The 27,875-nt window shown below is 41.4% G+C and overlaps 2 protein-coding genes across 2 annotated transcripts; both read right to left on the reverse strand.

The window, feature by feature from the left end:
- Positions 1 to 19,518: 19,518 nt before the first annotated feature.
- On the reverse strand, positions 19,519 to 20,082 carry LOC149775706 (zinc finger BED domain-containing protein 5-like). The gene has a single exon (XM_089943512.1). The coding sequence runs from the start codon at positions 20,080 to 20,082 to the stop codon at positions 19,519 to 19,521; it is 564 nt and encodes a 187-aa protein (XP_089799638.1).
- A 45-nt stretch (positions 20,083 to 20,127) lies between these two features.
- Positions 20,128 to 20,955, reverse strand: LOC149775707 (zinc finger BED domain-containing protein 5-like). The gene has a single exon (XM_089943513.1). It carries the CDS (start codon positions 20,953 to 20,955, stop codon positions 20,128 to 20,130), a length of 828 nt encoding a protein of 275 aa, XP_089799639.1.
- Between the last annotated feature and the right edge of the window lie 6,920 nt (positions 20,956 to 27,875).

Raw genomic sequence — 27,875 nt, forward strand, 5'->3', positions numbered from 1 at the left:
ACTGCTTCATCGTCTATAGCACCTCCAGTCTTATCTAGAATTTTGACTCAGGTACAAGTAACTGCTATTCAGATCGATGTAATCTTCGGGCTGTCCTTTGATTTCAAACTCGATGGGAGCGGAATCGGTCAGTGAGGAGACGGGGTGAAATTCCACCCACTGGGATTCTTGCATGGTCATCATGGTAGGGGGCATGGCAAACAGATCCAGTTCCGTCTTGGAACAAGCGCAAGATTCTCGGTGCATCATTTTTTTTTTGTTGTCTCTTTTCTCAATAATCGCAAACGTCTAAGTCTCGAACGGTTCTTCTTTTCTTGGCCTTTCTAGCTTGAAGTCTGGTGAAAGGGTGTTTTCTTCGTCGTCTCTTTCTGCCTTGTCCTTGCTGAATGCCTGACTCGGTAGCGTGCAGGGCATTTATAGGTGTTTCTCGTTGGCCTAAAATGTCTTTGCCCGTTTTCAGCAAGACATTTTTGCCTGCCCTCATGAAGGCTTCTTTAGGGTTTTGTTTGTCGATGATGACATTTTGGAGAAATTCTTTGCCTTGCGTCAGTGCCGCATCTTTCAAGGCGTGCAATCCGCGTGTCACCATCGGTTTCAACACCGGGGCCACCGAACGAAAGGCCGATTTTAACATGTCTCCTAAGCCGTGTCCTCGCTGTCGAGCAACCCCTCGGTACACTGCATACATGACTTAAGAGTCGTGAGAGAACCGTTTTCGAAAATGGAGTTTCACCGTGACTTTTCCTTTGGTGAATGGAATATTTTGTCCCAAATCTCCTTTTATAGCAATGTTGACCGTGTCCAAATACGACTTGCTGACCGGCAAATAGTGAGGATGTACAAATTCGCGGTGGACGTGGTAAGTGTTTCCACCTTCCTCGTCAGCGTCCGTGGCAGAATCTACTTTGAAAGAAATGACACGCAGTAACGGTACGGAGGTGTGTCCCACCACGTTATACTCCACCACATCGGAGTACACAAACATCAAATTCAGTCCTTGGTTCAGTTCTACCGGGGCACGAAATAACTTGCTAAAAGACTCGTTGTCGTAAACGATGGGTAATTCGTTTTTCTTGATCATGGTCTTTCTCATGTCCATGTCTCCGCCCAACATGTCAAACAATTCAGGACAAAATAAAATGGACAGGATTTTACTCCGTTCAAATTTCATCAAGAAGCGACGAGCTGCTTTGTGGTACTCCATGGTGACACTTTTGTTGACATGCTCCAAAGCATTCAGAAACACGACATTAAACCTGGAGGTTATGGTGCTGACCAAATGTTGACCACTAAAATAATAGCCTGGGGGAATGAACAAGTGATAGGTGGTGTACTTTTGTGTACGGGTTTTCTTGTCATATTTGACATTGCTATCCATCCACTGTTGCATTTGCTCGTCATGAACTTCCACATCAAAAAAATTTTGATTGGGAAGGACATTGAGGACTTGGGTCGGGTGAATCATTTCTACTAAAGCCACTTCCCAATGGGCTTCGTGATCTAACTGGATGGCCTGAGGTAATTTGGCCGTGTAGCAGCACAACGTGTTCTTGGGAAACACCTCCATGGAACTGTCACTGGGTAAAGTTAAGTAAAATTGGTTTTGGTGACTCATAATTCCAGAGTTCTGTGGCTGTCCGAGGGGTTACTGGACGTCAGAGGCGTGTCTCCGTCTAAAATGGGGTTCTGATTGTGGTTGAAGTGGTGACTGGCACTGGCACTGGACACAAGGTTCCCGGGGTTCCCGTTCGAGGAGAATTTCAAGGAGGGATTAGGAAGCAGGTAACCGATGCAACTGCTCAATAAAATGGTCCACAATTGTTTGTCTCCTTGTTGCAAACTCAAATTGGCAATGGCTGCCCCGATGACACAATACACCACGAAGATTTGGCAGAAAAAGACGATTTGCGTTTTAGGCACACGTTCTCCACACCACACCCACAAGGGTTGTTTTTGTAAATCTTGCACAGAAGAACTAGGGGAAGGAGGAGTGGTCGACGTAGCTGCGTCTGCTGTGTGAAAGGGCATGATGGTCACTTCTTTTTATAGTCGATGACTTGCGAAGCGTCGATCCAAGAATCAAAACTTTGTGGATATCCTTTCCAACGTACTTTGACTTCTTTGACACGTCGTTTGCCCACTTTACAGGTTCTGCGTTCGAGAATGCTTTCGATGTCGTACACGTCGTCTTCTTTTTTGGTCACACGTTGTAACTCGGGCAAATAAAACGTTCCTTTGAGCACTTCTCCGTTCATGTCTTCCAATTTATAGACGGCAGGATGACGGCCATGCACTCGTCCAGTGACGCGAAACAATTCGGTCGTCCAGTTAGGTAAGTAACCTTTGTCGAAAGTGCGTTTGGTTTTGCCAATGCGCACCCAATCTCCTACAGCCAACTCTCCACTTTTATTTGGGACAGCCCTCGTCGGGGACGTACCAAACAGACGCTCAAACACCAACACTTCGTTGTCGAGAGTCACGTCTTGCGGGGCACGTCCGATGCTTCGATGGTAAGATTGGTTGTACGCTTGCACCAGGTGCGGTAAGATGTCGATGTACTTCAGAGTGTGGTGATGCGTAAAATATTTCCACATGCGTTCTTTCAAAGTGCGTTGAAAACGTTCCACGATGCTGGCTTTGGTTTCGGGATTCTCGGTGGTAAAAAATGAATGTCACGTTTCTTTAATTCTTTTTGGAAAGCTTGGTTCAGAAATTCGGTGCCTTTGTCCGTTTGCCATCGAAGAGGGTGACGACCGCTTTGTTTCAACACCCGTTGCAGGGCTCGCACTAACTCGCTGCTCGATTTAGAAGTCAAGGGCACGACCCAGGCAGATTTGGAAAAGACGTCGATGACACAAAACAAATATTTGTAGCCACGATTGTAGCTGGCCAAATGAGAGACATCGGCTAAATCGGCTTGCCATTGATCATCGATGCCTTCCACTCGGGTGCGACTTCTGGCAAACTTGCGTCGAATGGGTTTGTGTAAAGTGTAGGTAGCTTGTTCTTGTAACCATCGTTGCACTTGAGGTAAACGGAGACTTTTCAGTCGCGTTTTGGCAGCACGATACAATTTTTGAACTCCTGCGTAACCTGCAGGATGGGAGGGATCGTAGTAAATGCTGGCTAAGACTTTTTCCATTTTTTTTGTGTTGGTTGGTGTGTTAATAAGACACCCACTCTTGGAGGATGCTACTCTTTTTCTCTTGGGGTATTTTCTTGGATTGCAATGCTTTGCGTGTGCGGCCAGCAATAGGTGTCGAAGAGGAGAAGGATGTCTGAGCGGGGGATATCGGTTCTTGTTTCACTTCTGTCTTCACCTCTGTCTTCACTTTCTTTTTCTCTTGTGAGGAAGAAGGGGTGGCCATCATCTTTTTAATCCATCCAATTCTGGAGGTAGGTGGTGTTGTTAACTTGCGTACTTTTTCTGGTGGAGTTTGAAACCCTTCCTCTTCTTCTCCTTTTTCTGTCTTGGTCACGGGTACTGGTGGTACTGGTACTGGTACTGGTGATGGTGCTGGACTTTTCATCAAGGTCTTAAAATCTTTCAGAGTGGGTAGAGCTGTTTCGTCTAAAGCTTTCTGGTGAAAGAGTTGCAGTCGTTGCAAGAGTTGACCGTACTTTTGCGATTTTTCTGTTTCGGACAAATCTTGGCGATCCATCAAGGACTGCAATTCGTGTTGTAACTGGGACATCTCGCTCAAATGGGGATTGGGAGGTAAATGCGGGGTGTGTTGTTCTTGCCAACGATGGTATTCCATCCATCGTTTGTAAGGCACTAAAGCTAGTTTTCGTCCTTCCATGGGGTTGTCAGGGGTCGATTCTGAGATCTTGGAACTTCCGAGGCCTTTTTATCTTGCTACCACCAGTCCTCCCAACATGGTTCCCAAGACTCCTTTCAGTATGGGGCCTAACAAGAGAGGTAAAATACCTCCACGTTGCACTAACATCTTCTTTTTTTGACGAATGGGAATTTTCTTTTGAACCATTTGGCGAAGAACGTGACGATGTTTGCCTAAGCATTGTTTCTGGTGTTTGGACAAAGGGATCGTGCCTTTCAAAACGTTCAAACAACATTCGCACACGGTATCGATGACCTCTTTGGAGGCTGTTTGAATGAGTTTTTTTCGTAGGGGTGGAGAAGCTTTGGACAGGACAGATAACATGTCCCCATGTTTGGCTAAACGTGGTGGCAGTCCTTTCCTTTTCTTTCCTTGGGGTTTTCTGGAGGGTGACATCTTTGAGTCTTCAGGAGCACCGAAAAAACACTGATACCCGACTTGGTCACAGGCCTTTTTTATACTGGAACGCGTCGCCACTGATTGTCTTTACGTCGTATTAGTTTGAGGACAGGCATGACACGTCGTGCAGGGGTACGCAACGGACTAAATCGAGCCAGTTCTTGCTTGGACAAATCCAGTAAACTTTGTAACATGCCCGATCTTTCTTGAACTTTGATTTTGGGAGAAGGTACTTTGTGAGCAGCAGCCACTGCCACTAAATTGGAAGGTCCTGCCACTGGGGAAGTTCTTTTGGGGGTCATCAACGGAGAAGTTCTTGGTGTGATCAACGTCTCCAAGTACTCTTCAGTTCTGGGTGTCATTAACGGAGAAGTGGACAAACGTGAAGCTGCCGGAGACGCAGTCACCGCTGTGGCAGGTCGTGGTTTGCGAGTGTAAGGTTGCGTCCTGGCCGAAGTGCCTCTCTTGCGACTAGTTTTCTGTGGACTTTTCTTTTTCTGGGGGCTTCTTTTCTTTTTCCGGGGTGGTGTCTGGTCAGAGGAGGGTCCTGCCACTGGAGAAGTTCTCCTTGGGGACCTGGCCTTTTTCTTCTTGGGGCTTCGTTGGACTTTTGTCTTGGGTATAACTTTGGGGGCATTAGGATCCCATCTTAAGAGTGAGCGAATGATGACCCCTCCTAGAGTACCGCTCCCTCCAGGTTTCAAAATGATTTGTTTTTTGGTTTGAGTGTCGATGCGGGGATCGGCCAGTTGGACCAAAGCGACTTTGTTTCGATCGAAAAAGCGTTTGGTTTGATGAGGAATCTGAATGATTCCTTGGAGTAATTGACGTGCCGTCACCGTGAACCATCGTAAGACTTCTTTGAGACTAGCTTCTAAGACACGAGCTCGTGTTTGTGGATCTTTTTCTCGACTGATGCCATACAAGGCACGAATCAATTTGACGGGAAGATGCGACTGAAGGGACGTCATGTTCGCACTGAGAGTGAGACGGACGAAAAAGGGTCTGAGGTTTTTATAGATTTTTTTTTATGGGGAGTGAAATGAAGTCGAGGACGGAGACGTGTACAGGACAGGCCCTCCGTCTTGGCACCAGTGGTGAAACAAGTGGGTACGAAATCGCAAATCCTCGGGGGTCGTAGGTTTCAAATCGACGAGTAAATAGGCGTGTGGAGTTTGAGTGGCATCGTCGTACGCCTGAGTCAGCCAAGGCGTTCCTAACTGTTTGGCTAAGACTTGCACTTGCGATTTATCTCGAGGGCTTTTAAACAAGACCACGTAATGCGCATTGAGACTGATGGTGCGATGGGCTTTACTTTGTTGAAACAAATTTTGGGTGGTGTAAACGACACTGGCATTACGGTGATGCCCTTTGCGCGTGAACCACAGTTTAATTTCTTCTTCGTCTTCTCCTAACATGTCGTCAAAAATGACCAAATGGGTTAGACGGGAGTCAGAGACGATGCCATCGTCTTCTTTAGGAATGCCTTCCACAAACACGATGGAATCGCCTTGACTTTCTCGCAAGAGGCTGTACGCCGATTGCCACTCTTTGTAACACCACACGATTCGTTGAGGGGGTCGATCGATCAAATGATGTTTATGTTCGATCAAACGTTTGACGAATTCGGTTTTGCCTGAACCGCTAGGTCCAGCAATGAGCATGTTAAAGGGATGGCGAAGATACAAAGCCTCCCAACTGGCACGATCTAAGTGTTCGTCGATGACTTTGACAGTAGAGGAAGAGGGAGCAGAGACAGCAGAGGTAGCCATGGTGTGAGAAATGTCACTTGTGACACGAAAAACAAACAAGACAAGAGTTTATATACTTTTTCAGAACACGTTTATTGAATGTTTTTTTTCAAACATGAATACTAAAGACAAAAATACATAAAAGCCAAAGGCTTAAGTACAAGAATAAAAGGCACATGATAACCATGAACGTGGAATAAACACAAGTGTCTGTACAACATGATTTGGGTAAAGTTCTAACCAGTTCTATAGTAGGGGGTAAGGTCACACAAGTGTCCTCCCGAAAGGGCCTTTCAGGCCTGTCCACGACAGTCCTGTCCTGGGTGACGGGTTCTTCTGGCACCGTCACTAACACAGGTTGAAAAGTAACTTTTTTCCTTGAATAACTCTCGTGCATACTGGGCCACCTCTTGTGTCCAAGCCTCAAAACCCTGGTCTCGGTGATGTCCAACATTTGACTCCTAACCAATCTGGTTTCTTCTTCGTCAACGACATGGTAAGTTACTTCAATGAACAATGAACTATCGATCTTGCCTAGGGTTCCTTTTCATATACAGACCAATACCGAGGTGACCGTACGGTAAGGTGAAGTGATTGGGAAGTCGCACTCGCTTCTGGTATACAATTTGATAGACTTTTTCCAAGGGTCGACTGACGATGTGGTGAGTGGGTAAACGTACAATCTTGTTCGGTTGATAGGTGGTCACTTTAAAGTTTCCATCCTCTCCCGATTGCAAGGCTTCTTTCAATACCCCAAAGTTGACCACTCGACTGGTACGATGATTCAGAGTCAGTCCTTTCACTTTGCACGTCGTGTGCACTTCTCCTTGTTTGTCCCGGTATTCGTAGCCGTAATTTTTGGGACCACCACTGACGAAACTTAGAATCTTGTCGTCGGGATGCTCGTCTGTCCAGGCTCCTAAACGGTCTCCTTCGATGTCAGGGTGCTGTTGAATCGGGTGATGGATGTAAATGCAACTGTCCGTGTCAAAGTACAGGACGCGTTCTTCTAACAGTTCTAAAGCTTCGTACAATTTTAAGCGAGCATGAGCTGTCACGTAAGCCGCAATGATGACATTTCGAAAAGGGTCGTCTTGTACAAAGTCCAGATCTTCTTCGTAATTGACCAAGATCAAATCCTCTCGAACGACGTCCACGTGTTTCATGTATTTGGTTTTGTCGTGAATCATCTGGAAGTAGCGGGAAGGTTCTGTCAAATATTCCGTCTTGGGTAAACACGGTCGTTGTGCCATTTTACCCCACAAGCAATTTAACATCACTTTGGCAAACGATCGCCTGCCTTCGTTTTTTTCGATGTGGTCTAAAGAGATGCCTTCTTGTGCATAGTATTTCTCTTTGAATTGTATTTGGTCTTCGGGAGTGTGACACCAGGAAGGATAGCCGCTGGCTTCTTGTTTCAGTTTCAAAAAGGCATCCACGTAGTCGGCGAAAATGCCTTTCTGAGTAGGGTCACCCTTGTGGTATTGTTGTGTCTTGGGAAAGTGGCAAATTTCGCACATTTCTAACAGTTGGTATCCCATGTCCAGAGCTTTGAACAATTCCACGCTGACCCAGGTTCCCGTCAAGGCACGTTCTTCCTGGCTGTGATGGCAAGGTTGGTCCTGGTTGCACGTTTCGGCACAAGTACGGCACAAGGGAAACATCAGTTTGCCTTGACAATGGTGAGGTAAGACGGGATGGTATAGGTTCGTGGGAGGCAAAACTTTACACTTGATCAAGCCTTCGTATTGTCGAATGTTTTTCAGGTCGATGTGTTCCGTCAACAATTGTGGGTGCCCTACAGGAAAGCGACAATATTTGCACACGTAGGGATACAGCGAACACACGTCCAAGTATTTGATTTCTTCTCCTTTCTCTTCGTCCGCTTGGTACAGTAAACAGGTGGCATTGGTCCTTCCTCCGTACAAACTATCCCTCGGGTTCAGCGGGTCCATGAACTGGTAACATTCCACGAGTCGTTTAAACTCGGGATCGGTTTTCAAACGGTGATCGTACTCGTGTTCCCACATTTCCACCACTTGGTATCCTTGCTGTTCCAACTTTAGGCGTCGCTGACAAGTGTCCTGGTACAAGTCTTCCATGGTTCGTTGCAAAAACTGATTTTTAGTGTCACGGTCAGGGTAGCAGACGGGACATCCGTGAAATAAGCAACCGTTAAACTCGTAGACGATCTTGGGGTTTTCTAAGTCCCAGCCATCGACCGAATACGTTCCGATGGTCTTTTCGCCTCCTCCGTTGCAGGCATGCTGAATCCATTTGTCTTCCTTGTCGCACAAGTAATGTAACCAACGTAGGGCTTTGACCGAGTATTGACGCTTGACATAGTGGGTCGTTTGAGGACTGATGACAGCCACGGTGTTTTCAGGCATGAATCGTTGGCGGTACACTAAGGAACACGCTTTGGCAATGGTGCAAGCTTCTTTCAAAGGATCGACCCCTCCGTGTTGCATGAACAGTTCTCGAAATTTTCCACAGCAACGCCGTAAAATGTCCACGTCGGAACGACAATACTTTAACATTTCTTCCTGAAAGTCGAAAGGGTCAGAGGCATGAGCCTGGTACCAAGCGTAGAAAGCTTCTCGTTGTTCGGTACGCATGTTGTCGGGGTCGTAATAGTGAGCCTCAGGCAAATGGGGTAGAACGGCATGTTGATTGGCTTCCGTATTGAAAAAGTGTGGAAAGTACCCTTTAGCCATTTCTGTCATTCCAAACGTTTTAGGCATTCGGCTCAAAGGCATGGCCAAGTAACTCATCGAATCTTTAAACTGTACTTGTCCCACTTGCATGAAAATGATTTTGGCTCCGTTCAAGGTGACTTTAGGACGTTCGGTGCCATGTTCCGTATAGTATCTGAGAAGAAACTGCCCATCGTATCCGGAGAAATTGTGAGCCATCACCGTGGCATGACGATGACAATCTCCGTAACGTTCGATGTCCTCTTGGCTCCACGTCTTGTCGATGGGGTCTAAGACCCATTGGGCAAAATCGGCTAACGTGTTTGGTCCCCGAAAGATTTTTTCACGTCCTCCAGGAATCTTGCTGCAGTGAGGGCAATGACTGAAGATAGGTTCTTGAATGCACTTCTCGCACGCTCGATGAGCCACGCAGAAATTAGGAATGTGAATGCCAGTCTCTTGCATGCATTCGAAATCGAAAAAGATGAAATTGCCTTTCTTCTTGTGACCGTCCTCTTTCTCTGGTGGGGGGTGGTATTTTTGCACGTAGCATTGGTGTTCCAAGTCCACGATGTGATGACAAATGTGACATTTTTTTTTCCTGAACATACGTGTGCCTTGGTACTATTGGTACGTATGCCTTGTCTACACGAAGGGCACAATCTCAAGAGTTGACAAGCACATTTCTGCTGTGAACCTTGCGTCTTCAGATGTTGCTGGTAACAGGTAGGACTGACAAACGTGCGCAAACAAGTGGAACAAGGCACTGGTCCTTCGCTCAGACAGGGTGGAGAGGCCAAACATCCTGGGCATTTCATTCCACAATGCTTGTGTTGCTCTCGATTGTTATAACCATAGTCATATTTCTCACAATAATAACTGTATCCCAGGAATCCAGTGATACTGGTAATGGTATCGAAATGGTCATCGTGATGATAGACATGAATGTATATTCCGTCCTTAAAATCTTGGCCTCGAAACAACAGAGTTCCACGCATTTCTTGAAGGTGCACTTTCAAGGTGTAGCGTGGAGCTAGGGCATCTTGCAATTTTTGCATCTCAGGAATGCCACAGGGTGTGTCTTTGGACAGTCCGGCTTGTTGCAACAGGAGTTCTGCTTCATTTCGTTGTTTGGCTCGATCGCATCGTTGAATAGTTTTCCAGGTTCTTTTCCATTCTACCGTGTCGTTCTTGTTGGCATAGGTTCGTCCCACCACGATGGCACGGGCTAAACACATCTGGTCTTGAGGGTTGTTAATTCGGACGAGACTCTTTTTGGTGTTGCGAAGGTCGTCCACCAATAACATCTTTTTGCATCCAGTTCCTTGAGGAGGAGAGACGTGGGCCATTTTCAGTGTGGCTTTACCATCGGTGATGTCAAACTGGTCATTAGATTGTTGCACCTGTTGAATATTGTCCATGACTTTGGAAGGGGTAAGTTCTGCGGGTCTGCTAAACTCGATCCAAACAGGGGATTTCAAACCGTCGTGATCTATGGATAGTGTCAAGCGATCGTCTTCTTTGGCTTGACATTGTCGCTTGAGTGCTGTGAGCAAAGAATCCCACATCTCGGTGATAAACCCTTCTGCTTTCTCCAAGGGTACGTCGGCCTTGAAATCTTTAAACTTCACCGTGTAGGTGTAAGCCGTGGTTCTAAATTTTCTAGAGGAGCGCTTTTCCGTCTCTCGAATGGAATAGTACTTTTCAGGGTTGACTAAGGGTGGTGAACTTGGTTTAGAGGGTTCGGATTCTGGTTCACTCATGTCCTCTTCAAAATCACTGGCATGAATTTGTGCCAAGTTTTCGGCCCTGGTACGAGGCGATAGATCACGTTTCTGCCTCTTACTTTCTTCTTCTTCTTTCTTCTCGAATGAATGGGATCGTTTCATCTTGAGTGCAAAACGTCAAATGACTCAAGTTCAAACACCATAGACTAATTTATAGTCATGGCAAACCAGCGTATATAAAAAGGGTGTGTCTTGTCCTTTCACTATTCATTTCACTCTCAAACCGAGGAGAACGATGGAAGAGACTACCCAGATGGAACGTTTCGTCAGAGCTTTGCGAGGGGTCATTAGAAAATTCTCTTCAGACCAGCCGACGGACTACTCTCCTTCCTTTCGAGATAAGAGTCAGGATACTTGCTATATCTGTCAGAAGAAAGGGCATTGGTCTTCAGAGTGTCCAGACCGTCAAAAAAGAAAAAAAACCCGGGCTAAAAAAGACAAAAGTCAAGATACCTGTTATTATTGTAAAGAAAAAGGACATTGGTCTCCAGATTGCCCAAAAAAGAAACAAGAGGAGTCAGAAGAAAAGAAGGATTCTTCAGAAGAAGAGAGGGATTCTTCAGAAGAAAAAAGGGATTCTTCGAAAGAAGAGAGGGATTCTTCAGAGGAAGAAGAGGAAGAAAGAAGACAATTCTATTTAAAAGAAGCAAAGAAACAGGAGAAGAAAAGAAGAAGGGAAGAAAATGAGGAAAAAACGGTGAAGAAATTCAAAAAACAGAGAGACTAAACAAGGAGAAAGAAGAAGTCAATGAACTTTTAATTAAAGTGTTCTGTGGTGAATTGTGAATTGGATTGTAAAAAATGGATAAAAGAATACATGAATGATATAAGGTAAGTGTCTTTGAGTTTTGATTTTAAAATAAGAAGCTACACTCACGCACTCATACACAGACACGTACTATAAGGGTAAAATGGGTGGGGTTTATTTTTGAGTTATTGGCAAATTGAAATTGTATTTCTTTTCGAGAAATGTGGGTGGCCCTGAAAAGGGCCTTTTTATTTTGGTGTAGGGGTGAGTTTAACCAATCAACTTTAACTGCCTTAAGCCTTTGCCACGGCCAAGGCCTACTTCTGATGATTGGGTTGAAATCACTAAGGGTGGTACGACAGGCTTAGTCACAGGGTTGGCGTGTTTAGCTCGGGAAGGTCGTATTCTCTTCGGTCGTGATAAAGAGGTCTGATACATTTGTTTCAGACTTCTTAACTCCGCTAAAATGTCCAACAGAACCGTAGCCGTTTGATTTTCACCCTCTTGTTTCTTTGCTGCTACTTCTTCTTGCTGTTGTTGCTGTTGTTTTTTTCTTACCTCTTCTTGTTGCTGTTGCTGTTGCTGTAGGAGAAAAGCTTGTTCCGCTTCCTTTTGTCGTTGCATAAATTTCTCCAATTCTTCTTTCTGCCTCTGTCTAAAATTCTCCACTTGCGGTAATGAAGAAGGTAACGAAGGTTCCGGAACAAATTCTTGCGAGGTAAGAAAATCCACAAAATCCCAATGTACCTCTTCTGAAAGTAAGTCCGGGTTCCCTTGGGCAGTCTCCCCTGCTGATGCACCCCAATGGATCGTTTTCTGAGTTTCCGTCATGTTGAATCACTGTCGCATAGATTGACTGCACACAAGCGCTAGCGAATCTATATAGACCAACTGACGTCACAGACTACTCTCTTCGGATTGGATGCGGGCTGACTGAATTTTGTAACGCGTGTTTGGATTGGTGAATGAACTCAATCCGTTTCAATCCTGCCTCTACCTATAAATAAGCGCAGTTCAGTGCATTGATTCACTTGTTCTCGTCGCTTCAAGATGTGGACCGATGCGCAATCTTCTACGCTTGTGTCTTCCATGATGTTCCGGACGGACATACCCATGTATGTCCGATCCAAGTGGACCGTTGTCCACAGGACAAACACCAGCCTGTGGATACGTAGGATCTACGTAGAAAGACAAGGATGCCTGAAAAGAGTGCTGAATTACGGACCAACAGTGAGACGTAGCCTAAGGACAAGAAGAAGACCAATGCGGTACCATTTATGTTAATGAATACATTAACATAAACCCAAAGGCCCTTTTCAGGGCCAGCCATATTTCTCGAAAAGAGATAGCCTTTCCATTGCCTACCCCTTTTTTTAAATTTAAATTTAAATTTAAATTTAAAAAAAATTTAAAAAAAAAATCCCAAAAGCCCAAACTCTATTCCCCATGTTAATTTCCCCTTGTCGCTAGACAGACCCACACTATAGTTCCATGTTAAATTCCCCTTGTCGCTAGAGTGACCCACGATTTTTCTCCATGTTAATTTCCTTTGTCGCTAATCTGACCCACGATTTTTCGCCATGTTAAATTTCCCTTGTCGCTAATCTGACCCAGGGGTCTCTGTAATGCTAATTCCCATTGTCGCTAATCTCACCCCATTTACTACTTCCAAGATAAGTTTTATTATTTTACAAATATCTTCACTAGATAGTGTGCTATTATTAGGATTGTTATCAAGAAAATATTTACACGCTTCAATACCATCTGCATGCGGAATGTTGGTATATAGTGATGTTAATCTAATAATACCAGAATTGAAATTATCAGATAACTGTGGAATAGACTTCAACTTTTTAATGAAAGTAGTTGTATCTTTAATGTATGAAGGAAGTGATTTCATTAAAGGTTGTACAACACTATCAATATACTTTGATAGGTTTTCAGTATATGAATTACAGCCTGATAAAAAGGGTCATCCTGGATAATTTGAAGGTAAATTATGGTCAAGATTTTTATGAGTTTTGGGTAATATGTAGAATTGAGGTGTACGTATGTTAAGAGGGAAAGTATCAATTTCCTCATATACGGAATTATTATTTTTAGCGATCTCATTAATGCATGTTGAAATTTTTAATTTAATTTCTAATTGACGTTCAACTTCTTTAACATAATCATCTTGATTCATAATAATAACAGTGTTTGACTTATCATTCTTTTTAATCACTATACCGTCTTCATTCATTAGATTATATAAAGACTTAATTTCGTCCTTAGAAATATTACTTTGATATTGCCTTTTATGATTACTAGTTAATATCTCTTTTGTGATCGCGTATATATAAAAATCTAAATAGGAATCACGTAAAAGATGACTTAATCCTGTTATAAAAAGGTTATTTGGGTGACAGGTTTTCGGATGACTTATCTAACCAATTGGGGCGACTACTCCAACCACTCTGGGGCGACTTCTCCAGATACGTCGGGGCGAGTTCTCCATGGGGCGAGTTCTCCGCTTACCATCAAGCGTACGTACGCAGTTGGGGGTGTAAAAAAGTACGCATGTGTAGAGGGAGGGGGATGGGTCAAGCTTTGCCAGATTTTTGCGTACGTACTAAATATTTGGATGACCCATACCTCTGTGTTACTTTTGCGTACTTTGGCTGAAATTTCTTTGGATATTGTACTTGTGGAAACTGTAAATGATCTTAGCAGTCTCATAAAAATCAGATCTCCACTGTCCTGTCTTGACCCAGAACAGTGGAGATCTTGATTTTAATCAGACTGATAAGGTGAGCACAAAGCTAACGAAACTGACTGCTCCCATGTGTACGCAAAGTCAGTATGAATTAGTAAAGTATATAGACTATCTTTAGCAGTTATCAGTGTAGAGAAAACTAATTTTCCAAGTTTGACAGATTAGACAATACCAGCTGCTGAAAGTTCAGTGAATGAGTTACAAAATAATTATACGCTGAACACACACACACACACACACACACACACACACACACACACACACATATGATGCCAAAAGTGCGAAAAGTTACAAAAAGTTTTCCAAATGGTTACATTTAATGTAGCTTTGACAATTTCAGTCATATTGCTACAATGTCTGCAGTGTGGCAGTTTATAGTGCTGTCTAACACTGGGGCATCATGCCGAAGGCATGTAGCATGATGTTCCACCCAGTCACATTATCCTGACACCAGGCCGACCAGTCCTAACACTAACCTCGTGATGCTGAGCGCCAAGCGAGGAAGCTGTAAGTACCATTTTTGTAAGTCTTTGTTATGACTCGGCCGGGGATCGAACCCAAGACCTCCCGCATCCGAGGCAGACCCTCTAACCACTATGCCACCGGAGCGGTGATTATAATACAGATTGTATTTATTGTGAGGTAAGTTCCTTTTTCTTACCTAATTTATTAATTTCTGTTGTAATGCTGTATTAACGATATGGTGTTTGCTTACATTAATGAAAACGACTGCATTAAGATAATGTCAGTAGTTAATGGAGTCAATTTAGCGTCGATGGGAATTAGCATTACAAAACCCCTGGGCCACTTTGGCGTCAAAATTTATAGCGTCAATGGGAATTAGCATTACAAGACCCCCTGGGCCACTTTAGCATCAAGACTTTTTCAGATCACACTGGGCATGTTTAGCGTCAAGGGAAATTTAACATGGGACTAGCGGGAAAGAGACAGAGATAACTCAGACAACAGACAAACAACTATAAAACACACTAAAAAGGCATAGGAGTGGCCCTGAAAAGGACCTTTGGGTTTATGTTAACATCATTCCGTTAATATAGAGGGCATCGCATAGGTCTTCTTTTTCTCAAACTTCTTCTGACTGCTGGTCCGTAGAGAAGGACTCTCTTCAAACAGCCTTGTCTCTCCACAGATAAGTAAAAAAAGACACACATCTTCAATTTGTGGAGGGATGTTTTCGTTGCAGGTTGTGTACCAGGCGCAGAATCTCTTGTGGGCGGGACAGCATAAAACAAAAATCGACTGCAGCATTCAGGAAGCTGGGACACCAATGTCGTTTTGGACACAGTAGTGTGCTTTGTCTTGGGCCACATTTTGCAGCACTACTCCCAACAGACAAAAAAAAGCCATCAACAACTATAGCTTTCAGGTCAGGTCTGTGTGAAACATAACTTGGAACTTGATGATTTAGTCTCAAAAGAAAATAAATCAACATCTAGATGTCCATACAGAATCCTCATTTATGTTTCTCGACAATCGATCTGCTTCACAATTAAATGTTTGCAGCAAATGAGAAGCATTTAGCCAGATATTTTTAACTGTACACCACAGCCAGATGTCACGCGATACTTTATGCAAGATAGGAATGTGGTCACCAATTTTGTCCACCCATGAAACTGCTAGAGTAATCCAACAAGATGCGCACATGAGCGTGTTTCACCTCAGAACAAAACAATTATAATGTCAGAAAAACAGGTTTCTAGTTCGAAGAAGTTAAAAGGATAGAGATTTTTCCTCTTGATTCCAAGGACACCTGTTTCAGCTTTAGTTGTAGGAATTAATCGCCTTCCCAACCAACAACGGAGGTCAAACCAACCTGCGGTAAAACATTTGGGACTATCTTATTACTCTAATGTACATTAGATATTCACCACGATAGACATAATCTAATCTCAGCCGAAAGTGATAAACAAGCATCAGAATCACCTTAATGCAGAGGTGGGCAAACTTTCCAGTGCAAGGGTCGCATACACAAATTTACACCTTGTCGCGGGCTGCATAGTTCATTAAGTAAAATAATTAATATTTGAAATAAAGAAAAAGGTTTTTCTAAATAACATCTAATTAATTTTCAGTTGTTAATATGTTGTTAATATTTGAAAACTTAAACTTAGAAAGAAGCACATTTATTTGATAAACAGAGTAACATAAACAGAGTCAGTGCGAATGATGATTTGTTCCTAGGCCGCATGAAAACCCTTGGCGGGCCGCATGAAAGCCCTTGACGGGCCGCATGCGGCCCGCGGGCCGTAGTTTGCCCACCCCTGCCTTAGTGTATCTATAGAAGTATTATATTGATAATATAAAGGTGCATATTCTACAACAGGTTCGCTAGCAACAAACTTTCCTAAAAGTTGAGCCTATTCACGAATAGTGATGTTTTCTTTACGCATTATGTCACAACAAATAGCAACTAAACTACCTGCTTTATCTCTATTTACTGTGACCGTCTTTGTGACAGGGTCCGGCAAGTATCCCACAAAATATATATATATTTTTGGATGGGTTCAAAAACAGACTTTTCTGGGTAAATAGCTAACCCCAATCAAACATGTATACGAAATGTGCCCTGAACAAATTCTCTTCATTGGTCATAATAATCCCCTAACAAACACATGTCATCACTGTATGCTACAATTTTGTGAAACCTTTTCATCACAATGAGGCAAAACTGGCTTCGTTAGCTTGGTGAAGACGTGATACAGATGGGAAAAGGTTAATTTGTGTTTCCCCAATCCATATAAAATGCAAATACTTTCTATACTTCTAGGCCACAGGAAGAGAATAGTATGCATCCTTTAATCAGCTGATGCAAGGAATCAAATTTGGCGCATGGCATTAACAGCTATTATTGAGGTTTCCATTTCAAAATGTATCTTCTCTACATTTGTAATTAATTGTTTTAAATCCAGGATAAATCTCACAGACCAATCACTTTTAGGCCAAATGAAAATATGTATAATGTATCATCCAGGTATGGAATTAACTCTCTGAATAATACCTTTTATAAATTCCAGCATTTATTTGTTATTCCTCATTAAAAAATACATTAATTTGGTTTTGGTAAATATGTCTGTATAGGCTATTGTTCTAACTCAATTTCATAACCCTAAACAGCATTCGGAATCCAACCATATGAAGTAAATTCAGCTATCCGTCAAAAATTTCAGAAATTTGTCCAGCGACAATATTGTCGGGTGTGTTGTTCATACAAAAAACGTCATGAGATTTTGCATTATGCTCCATGCTATTGGCCTCGGAAGATCGTACGGATCCAACTGATGTTTGGGAACCCTTGTTCCTTGTTTCCAAACTGTTTTCAGCCTTGCCAGTAGCGGTCATTTGTCTGCCACAGAACAATTCCGGGAGTGTCCTCCCGTGAATAGGGTCGTCCTACAAAAGGCACGCTGTTCTGAGCCCACTTTTCATTTAGCTGCATCCTGTCGTTTCTTATCAAGAAGCCGAGTTCCAGCCTTATGAGGTTCGTCAAGCTCAGTGATTCCTCCCATTTAGGTTGTCACTAAAATGCCAGTTTGTGACAGGTTCGATGCAGCAAAGTTGGGTTAAAATTAAGTTAGCTCTGGCTTTATGAGCTCAGGGCGCTAGACTCTAAAGTGCTGAACAGACAATTTGAAAATGGCATTCACAAAATCCCAGACTTAATCAAAGGATAATTCCTGCAGGTTGTACCTGTGTTGTTTAAAGAGTTCGTTTGCTATGAAAATTGGGACCAATACGTGCCCTAAGTTTTCATCATTTGCAATGAAAATATTTGCACTCGTCGCCTGTCTAGACATTGCATTCAGGACCTTAATATTCATTATATTCGCCTTTATTATGTCTCACTTTCCTGGCCTGGTATACTTTTTCTGCAAAGGCTGAACCCTGTCACGAGTTAACACGGAACGCAGGTCTTTACTGACAACTTTTGGCCCTTTTTCTGCTCTAAGAAGAAACTTTCATTCTCTGCAAACAAATCATCATCGTAGTTCGCAATAATCTTTTCGGAGACTGTCTGGCATAATTAGCCCTTCGACATCACCAATGTCGACATCCTGGTGTGACGTATCCGCAGAATCTGCAGCTGATGTGGTCAGCATTTGTGTCTTACTAGCAATGCTGTTTTTTGGGGGTTGGGGTGGGGGATCTATCGTGCATGCATGTTTGTTATAAGATCTGCATTTTGCGCTTACAGCAGAAATTACACTGCCATATCTTTGTCCAGAGCAGCAATATTGGTGCTTTGGATGAAGTCACGTGACTTACGCAAGTAAAGCCTGTTTGTAGTTGTAATAGTCGACCTAAGCTTACATGCATCAGCTGGCCAAGATGTGTCTCGCAAGGCCTATCACTTTATGATGCAGCTGCATATGGCAAACGCGCTCGTTTCCCCATCAAAACTGTAGTGGAAGACGTGCCGAAATCATGTAACGTTTTCCTTTCGGTTACGACAATTTTCGAGCATTTCACTCATTCAAGTCCATATACACTGGGCAGTTTGCATCCTTCATTGTCTTGAAACTCGCAGTCCAGTTAAACTTGCAAAATTTGGGAAACAGCCTGCACCGCTTCGCCTCTGCAAAGGTGCATCCCAATCTGCAAAAAATGTTGCTCACTAATGGCAAAAGAACATTAACTGCAACACTTTTGTGCGGAAAATCGTAAATTATGCTGTATATTTGGCGCTTTCTTCTTTAAAATGTTGCTCCCAAACTGAACATATCGCTCCGATGGCCTAGTGGTAAGAGCGTCCGCCTCGGATGCGGGTTCGAACTCCGGCTGAGTCATACCAAAGACTTAAACAATGATACTGACAATTGCCTGTCTAGGCCAGTGTTTTTCAACCTTTTTATTGGAACGGAACCCTTCGGAGCGTTTAGATTGCTCGCGGAACCACATGCAGTGACACAAGAAAACACCGATTGATACAGGTGTATGTGTGTAACACTGTAATTGTAGCCCAAATAAAAAATAAACTCGTGTGGCCAGAATAGCCGATATTACTAGTTACTAAGTTACTTTATTGTTACCCGTTAGCATCAGTTTGCAGTAGCGAACATTTCAGTGCGAAACTTGTGCTTGGTGATTTCTACAAGCAGTTGAATTCGTGGCCGAATGTTCGAGAGAGACACCCGAAGTTCATCTTCGACAGACAAAAGTCGTTCTCGTTTCTTGTGTTTGAAGGTGGTCATAGCAGAAAATCCGAACTCGCACATGTAAGAAGTTGAAAACTGCAACAGAAGTCGTAAAGCTTTCTCAGCGATAGCCGGGTATTCGTTTTCAACTAGTAACCAAAACGCATCCAAGTTCAACTCTGCATGTTTTAGCTTCAGCGTTCTGTCACTTGCAACGCTAACGAGCTCCTCCTCTTCCTTCAAAGTAAACTGTCCTTGGCACGGTTCAAATTCCACAAACGGGTTTCTAACCCAGTCGTGCTGGTCAACAGATATCGACGGAAAATATTTGCTGAGACTATTCAACAGAGCATCCAAATGGGTCACAATCAATGGAAGAATTTCTTGTTAATTTTTTTGAACAACACTGGGAAACATTTCCAAATTTCCAGCAGATGCACACTTCTTCCAAATTACCAATTTCTTCAGAAATGCGTTTATTCTGTCAGTTGAAGTCAAGACGTTTTCATGTCTGCCTTGCATTCCACTGTTCAAAATGTTCAATTCATGAAATACATCGGCCAGATAAGCTAGTTTGGAACACCAACACTCGCGACTCAGTACTTCAAAATCCTTCAAGTTTTCACGAGAACAGAACATCAGCATCTCCTCTCTCAGCTCGTAGAAACGAGATAAAACTTTTCCGCGAGACAGCCGTCGTACATCCGTGTGTTGGATGAGTGTGACATGGTCCGCTTCCATGCTTTCACAAAGTTTGGCGAACTGGCGACATTTCAGAGGTCTCATCTTCATATAATTAACGATTTTCACCACCATGTCCAGCACAGACTTTAACTCGGCACCAACTGTTTTAGCAACTAGTGCTTCTCTGTGGATGAAACAGTGCGTGACCATGATAGCTGAATTCATCTGTCGTACCAGCGAGACAAAACCTTTGACATTTCCCGTCATGGCAGGGGCGCCATCCGTATAAATGCCAACGCAGTTTTTTCCAGTTCAAGTCACGTGACTGCAAATATGAACTGACAACGTCAAATATGTCTTGTCCTTTTGTTGTTTCTGGTAACTCCTTACAGCAGAAAAAACTTCAACAATAGCTCCATTGTCAATAAAACGTACAAACCCCATAAGATGTGATTTACCGCTGACATCGGTGCTTTCATCCACCTGCAGTGCAAAGAATCCACGTGTCTTTATCTTCGCTAAAACGCGACTGTTAATGTCGCTGGACATGTCTGAAATACGTCTGCTTATCGTATTGTCTGACAGTGGAATCTTATTGATGTCAGATACGGCACTTTCGCCAAACATAATTCTCACAATTTCTCGGCATGCAGGTAAGATTACGGTTTCGGCGAGGGTATGCGATTTTATTTTATTTGCAACGATCTCCGCGACAGCATAACTTGCTTCTTGAGCTTTGTCACTTATCTTGAACTTTTTCTCGAATGTAGCGGTTTGTTTTTTATTCAAGCTTTGTGCCCTCTCGAAGTACGCCACATTCTTGTGCGCTACATCCGGATGTTTAGTTGTTAAGTGTCGCTTCAATTTAGCTGGTGCCATGGCACTATTGGCAAGCTTTTCCCCGCAGACAACACAGAGCGGTAAGGGGCAGTCTGGGTCTCCTGCCCAAGTGAATCCCATAGCTAAGTAATTGTCACTGTACTGACGAACTTTAAGATTCCGATCGACAACGTCAATATTTGGCACGTTCGGCTGACATGACGCGGTACTAGCTGTAGCTTCAGTCGACTGCTCCTGAGTTTTAGTTTGGTCGTCAGCTGTGGCATCGTCTAATTTTCTCTTCTTAATAAATCGGTCCATGGTCGCGCAAAAACAACAGTGTTATGAAAATTAATTCAAACGCTAAACGCTCATTAGGACAACAACGGAAACAGTAATTAAGTGGATAAACAACGACTAATTACCGCACAGTTCCGGTACTGCCAGACTTGGTCTCTGGCGATTGCGGCCGTTATTTTTATATTTTACTGGCCACCGGCGGAACCCCTGGCTGGCGTTCACGGAATCCTTAGGTTCCACGGAATCCCGGTTGAAAAACGCTGCTCTAGGCGCTCAGCATTCTTGTAGTAGGACATCCGGGGAATTGTCACGTGCCCCAGTGCTAGACACCACTATAAACTACCACACTAAAGACATTGTAGCCTTGACTGAAAAATTGTTAAAGGTACGTTTCAAATCCAAATTTTACCCCCAATAGAACGATAGTGTACCAGTCAAGGTCGCTCAGCCCACACTCAGGAATATTCATGGATATGACTAAGTGCAAAAAGTTACGAAAAGTTGCGAAAAGTACGAAAAAAGTTACGAAAAGTTGCGAAAAGTTACGATAAGTTGAGAAAAGTGTGAAAAGTTACGAAAAGTTGAGAACAGTTACAAAAACTTACAAGAAATTACAAAACGATGGGGAAAATACGAAAATTAATGTAAGCTAAGACGAGAAAGGTTGCCTTGAATTGAGTATTTAAACTTACTTGTTCCCAAATTTCGGTCGCTCAAAGTTACTACAATGTCATTTTCTCGACATCTTTTTATTATTAAAACAAGTAAATGATAGTAAAGGTTTTTGTTATCTTCATTTGCATCAGTGTAAATACATATTTCGAAACAGCTATAAAAACTTGATTTTGAAATCAAAAAATGAATTTAAATGGGTGAAAAAAGTGCTCCTAAAATCTTTATTTTGTAGATTTCTTTCAAAACGGCATACATATTTTAAATTTAAACATGAGTATTTATGTAAAATATTGTCTCTCGTATTTTTTATATCTTTATTTTGGTTTTAATTTTTCTTTTTCCTTCGGATGTTGTTATTAATGGTAGTGATGTTTTTAATTTTACTGTTTTTCACACGAGTGTCCATGCACCATGCGAATGAATGCAGTTTCCTTCCATAAAGACTTAAAAGTCAATATCCTTTCAAACTTTATGATTCTTCTTACATTTCTTAAAAATCGGAGTAGTGATTGAAATCGTGGTAAGAGCATGTTGGGTCCTTTTCGCAGAGGGTAAGCCAGTTTGCGAAAAGGACCCCATTATTATTAGAACCTATAAACACTCGTTATTAAAACTGTATGTTAAATAATTTTGAAAATCAGTTATTACACATTATAATTTCATCTGTGAAACAGAAATACTGATTGCAACTGAAAATAAAATATAGCCGATCCATTTTGCAGATAAGTAAGTCCTTTATGCGACAATAATACCATTCGTAAAAATGATCTTTCTGGAAATACTTTATATACAAAATTATATATATTAAATCCTATGTAGAATGAGTTATTGCACAATGTAATTTAATTTGTGAAACAGAAGTATTAATTGAAACTGAAAATCAAAATCCAAATAATCGGGTCGGTCAATATATATTTTATATATTATCGGTCAAAGATATTTTAGCATCCTCAACAAGTCATAGTCATGTAAAGTTTTATAAAGACAAATGTTTGTCTGTTTTATTTGTTTGTCTTGTCTATGTTTTGTATTTGCCTTTGAGAAAGGTTCATTAAAAAGTCAAAAGCGCTCAGGTTAGTTAGATACTAATTTCTCACTGTTCGTAGTCAGTTTATTACAATTATCTTAATCAATCCCTGACAAACGTGATCCCTTGCTGGATCCATTGCACTTGAAAGGACTGTTATTCGCCATATGACTTGTATTATATATATATATATATATATATATATATATATATATATATATATATATATATATATATATATATATATATATATATATAATTCTGTGCAACTAGTTTCGCATTTACTGTTTGTTTCATAATTCTTTAGTGTTTTACAACCTTTATCGAAATCGCTTCCCTCATACATTAAAGATACTACTAATTTCATTAAAAAGTTTAAGTCTATTATTCCACAGCTATCTGATAAATCAATCCTGGTGTCATTAGATGTAACATCACTATATACCAACATTCCACATACAGATGGCATTAAAGCGTGTAGATATTTTCCAGATAACTATCCTAATAATAGCACACTATCTGGTGAATATATTTGTAAAATAAAAAAAAAACTTATCTTGGAAAATAATTATTTTCAATTTAATAATAATAATAATAATAATAATAATAATAATAATAATAATAATAATAAACTATCTTTAAAGAGGATAACACAATTGGTCATGGCTGACCCATCTGTCATGTGGTCCTCAGTTTTTGTATAAAAAAAATAAAAATAGAAGATCATGCACATAACTATGTATCGTCGCACACTCATTCGTACATATTTGACATGAATGACTATGTGTGACTATACTTGGAAACATACAAATATGTATCAATTATGGATATGATTTTAAAGTCTTCTATTCAGAGCTTTTAATATGTCATTCCAGCTGGTCTAGAAGGAATTTCGTTAACGATATTTTAAAAAAATCAAGGGAAGTTGAATTACGTATTCTCACTGGTAAGGAATTCCATACAGTAGGTGCTGATACAGAAAATGAGCTTTAGTAATGATTGGTTTTCGACCAAGGTATCTGGAGATCTATGTTAGTCGTCGATCGGAGATTATGCTCAGTATTCGATGATCTTAGTTCAATTATGTTAGAGATATAATCTGGAGAAAGACCGTTTAAAGACTTGTATGTCATGATTCCTTTAAAATAAAGAATACGTTTTTGTATAGGTAGCCATTTCAGACGTGAAAACAAAACATTTGAGGGAGTCATAACAGGAAGTTTCAGTATTATTCGGGCTGCTCTTTTCTAGAGTCTATCAATTCTGGACATATTATAATTTGATGTGTTTCCCCATATGGTACAGCCGTAATCTATCAGTGGTAGTATATAAATCGAAAAATAAATCTCAAGTGATTGTGGAGGTAGAAATTTTGAAAGCAATTTTAATAGAGTTATTCTTTTGACTACCATTGCACATAAGTGATAGATAAGTAGTGAATGGGGTGAGATTAGCGACAATGGGAATTAGCATTAAAAACACCTCCTGGGTAAGATTAGCGACAATGGAAATTTAACATTAACCACCCTGGGTAAGATTAGCGACAATGGAAATTTAACATGGGCAAAAAACCCTGGGTAAGATTAGCGACAATGGAATTTAACATTGGAGAAAGGAAAAAAAAACGAAATATCCATTTTAGCGACAAAGGCATTCGAACAATGGAAAAAAATATCGATTCTAGGGGCAAAGGCAATTGAACATGGGAAATAGAGTTTGGGTCTGTCTAGGGACAAAGGGAATTGAACATGGGAATAAAGTTTGGGTTTGTCTAGGGACAAAGGGGAATTGAACATGTTAGAAAAAAAAAACTACTTTAGGGACAAGGGGAATTGAACATCGGATTTTTTTAAAAAAAAAATTAAAAAAGGTTTAGGCAATGGAAAGTCAGTCTCTTTTCGAGAAATGTGGGTGGCCCTGAAAAGGGCCTTTGGGTTTCTTCTTCTTCTAATTTCTTCTATTTCTCCACCAATTTCTTATTTTCTCTCCTACACTCTTTCTCTTCTTTTCTTTCTTTTCTTCCTTCTTTTTCTCTTCTTTCTGCTTCTCCTCCTCTTCTTTCTTCCTCTTCTCATTTTCTTCTTCCTTTTCAATTTTCTCGTTCCATACTCTGATCCTTATCCTTTCCTCTTCATCCTCCTTCTCCTCCTTTATTTCTTTCATCACAGCACTTATCATTTCCTTTACTTTTCTTAACTTGTTAATCTCCATCTTCACTCTATGTGGGCTATAAGAATAGTGATCCTCGTTTAACCTCACTAACATTTGCTCCATCATACCTAAATTGTCCAGGACGTCTTGCAATGTTTTCATTTTATCGAGCTGGTTCGAAGCCATCTTCTTTTTTTATTCTTTGTAGAATGGTTTGAACGACGAATACTGTGGGTGCTTATAGTGAAAGCGCGGACGTGAAGGAAAACATCCCCCTACTTTCTCATTTTATATAATATACTATTCACATAAGTGAATCAGCAATAAACTAACCCCAAATCTACTATCCACACAATCGTACGTGAGCGGTTACAAAACCCAAACTATACTCTCCACATACGCTAAGAAACAATAAACAAACCCCAAATCTACTATTTACAAACGCAAATCATTAAAACAAAATCCATAATCTACTATCCACACAATCGTACGTGAGCGGTTACAAAACCCAAACTATACTCTCCACATACGCTAAGAAACAATAAACAAAATCCATAATCTACTATCCACACAATCGTACGTGAGCGGTTACAAAACCCAAACTATACTCTCCACATACGCTAAGAAACAATAAACAAACCCAAATCTACTATCCACACAAACATACGTGAGCGCTTACAAACAAACACACACACACACACACACACAAGAAACAAAAAGAGTCAGTGTTTATATTCACACTACTCTACCAAAACACACATTGGCAAATCGATTGTTATATCTTTTCTAGAGATTGGGGTATCCCTGAAAAGGGCTGTTTTTTAACTCCAGATGCACCTATCTAATCTTGGCACCTTCCTGGTCTGGCACCACACACACATCTTCGACTCCAGTCTCCTTGCCAATTCACCCTTGTTGCTGTAAGCGCAGAGGCGGGTTGAGTGGCTTCACTATTCCAATCTTCTGTCTCTGGAATAGTGAAGACTTCCCTTTCTCTTCTTCTATTTCTTATTCTAGGATGAATTGGCATCCTTACCTCCTGTTGTAAATGTGGTGTAGCTACAGGTTGGGGAGATGTTCTTGCCTTAGGTGTCACCTTGCACACAGGGTTCATCATAGGGTGACACCTGATCTCTCTCTTTCTTTCCTCCTCTTCTTTCATTTTTCTCTCTTCCTCCTCCTGTTCTATCCTGGCTTCTTCCACAAGTCCTCTGCAGCCAGCTCGTTCAGGAGGCATCTGGCATATTCCAGGTGCATCTGGAGTTAAAAAAGTTTTTCAAGTCTGCTACTCATTTTTATTGTTGATCAATCAACAAGGGTAGCTAGACTGTCCAGCGAGTTTCAATTTATAGTGAAAGCGTGGACGTGAAGGAAAACATCCCCCTAAAAACATAAAATTGATCTTACCTAGATCATGACCAAACAACGCGCGGACCTAAAAGAAACACTCACTCACTTTTTATACTACCCATTTCTATTCTAAAAAAATTTTACATTAATCACTTCAATATACTATCCACATACGCAAAGCAATCAAACCCCAAATCTACTCTCCCCACACGTCAAACAGCCCAAAAAACATGATCTTAATCTACTATCCACACCAACGTACGTGAGCATTTACAAACTCACAATCCTATACACAAACACATACCCTCACACTATAAAAAGAGTCAGTGTTTATATTCACACTACTCTACCTACACACATTGGCAAATCGATTGTCATTTCTTTTCTAGAGTATTGGGGTAGCCCTGAAAAGGGCTGATTTTTTTTTTTGTTTTTTTGTTTGCTATGGCAATCTTTTAGTTTCTAAGAATGCGACGTCCTCTGAGGATAGACTTTCTGACGATAGGTCTGCTTCTTCGGAAAGAGAAGAAGAACTCTTTGGTGTCGATACGACAATCGACAAAGCCTCTCTCAGGTTCAGGTTCCTGCTGCTGTTGCTGCTGCTGTTGTTGTTGTTGTTGCTGCTGTCTCTGAAGTCTGTACTTCTCTGTCCATTCTTCTTTCTCCCTGTTCACTTCTTCTCTGAAGAGCTCTTCTATCAAGTCTTCAGTGACTTTTAGCATTCTCACATTCTCTATCTCTTCTGGCTTCGGTATCAGACTGTGTCTGACCCTATGCAAATTCACGTAGGCTTCGTTTAGCTTAGCTAGTTTGGAGAACATCTTCGTAGAAGGATGAGTCGACAATGGATGGTTAGACTGGAAACTCCCACCTGTTCTTAAAGTCAAAGCGCGGACGTGAAGGAAAACATCCCTCCACGGTTTTCGAGCCGCAACGTTCAATCAGTGTCATGAGAGGGATAGTAAGAAGTCAAAGAGCATGAATCAACATTCTTATAGCCAAACAAAAGACAAAGGCATTTTTTTCAAAACACAACATTTTTTATTCAAAATCACTTAACATTAACCAAGAACTCTAACATTTTTTAACAATAATCCAACATTATAACATCAAACATTTTTTTCAAATGACAAACATTTTTTTCAATTTACACTCTACTTTAAACAGGGTTGGCAACGTTGTGAATGAAATTGTGATTTCCACTGTTGCAAGTCATTGAGTCATGGATGGACACTACGTTTTCTAGCTGAAGACAACAAAATAAGCATACTAGTCACAAAATCAACGATTTACTTTCTCATCGTTTCTAGAAAAATCATGATCAAAATAAGTCACTAAATGTTCTTTTGCTGATAATAAGTGATCGATTTCGATCTCGACTTTCTCTTTGAATTTGTCAAAGAGGGCTTTGATGTAATGGATTTCTTGAGTCGTTAATGGAGGACAGAAATGTTCACGCAAGTCTTTATACCACCAACGTAACACGTCTTTTTTAAACAGACTCCAAGCTTCGTCCAGATATTCGTTGAATTTTTCTTCTTGACTGATGTTTTGACATTCATAGTAATCATGCTTCATCCATATCGTAACTGTGTCTGCCAGGTATGTAGCACAGTAGGAGACCAATTGCTGTTCTTGTTCTGGACATCTCTCATGATGTCCTTTTCGTCTTTGTCTTGGGATTCTCCTTCCACGGTCTCCTCACATTGCATGTCTAAAGTTTCTCCACTAGGCAAAG

This window comes from Sinohyriopsis cumingii, chromosome 19 (genome assembly GCF_028554795.1).
Source record: "Sinohyriopsis cumingii isolate HCF-2022 chromosome 19, ASM2855479v2, whole genome shotgun sequence".
NCBI classification, from domain to species: domain Eukaryota; kingdom Metazoa; phylum Mollusca; class Bivalvia; order Unionida; family Unionidae; genus Sinohyriopsis; species Sinohyriopsis cumingii.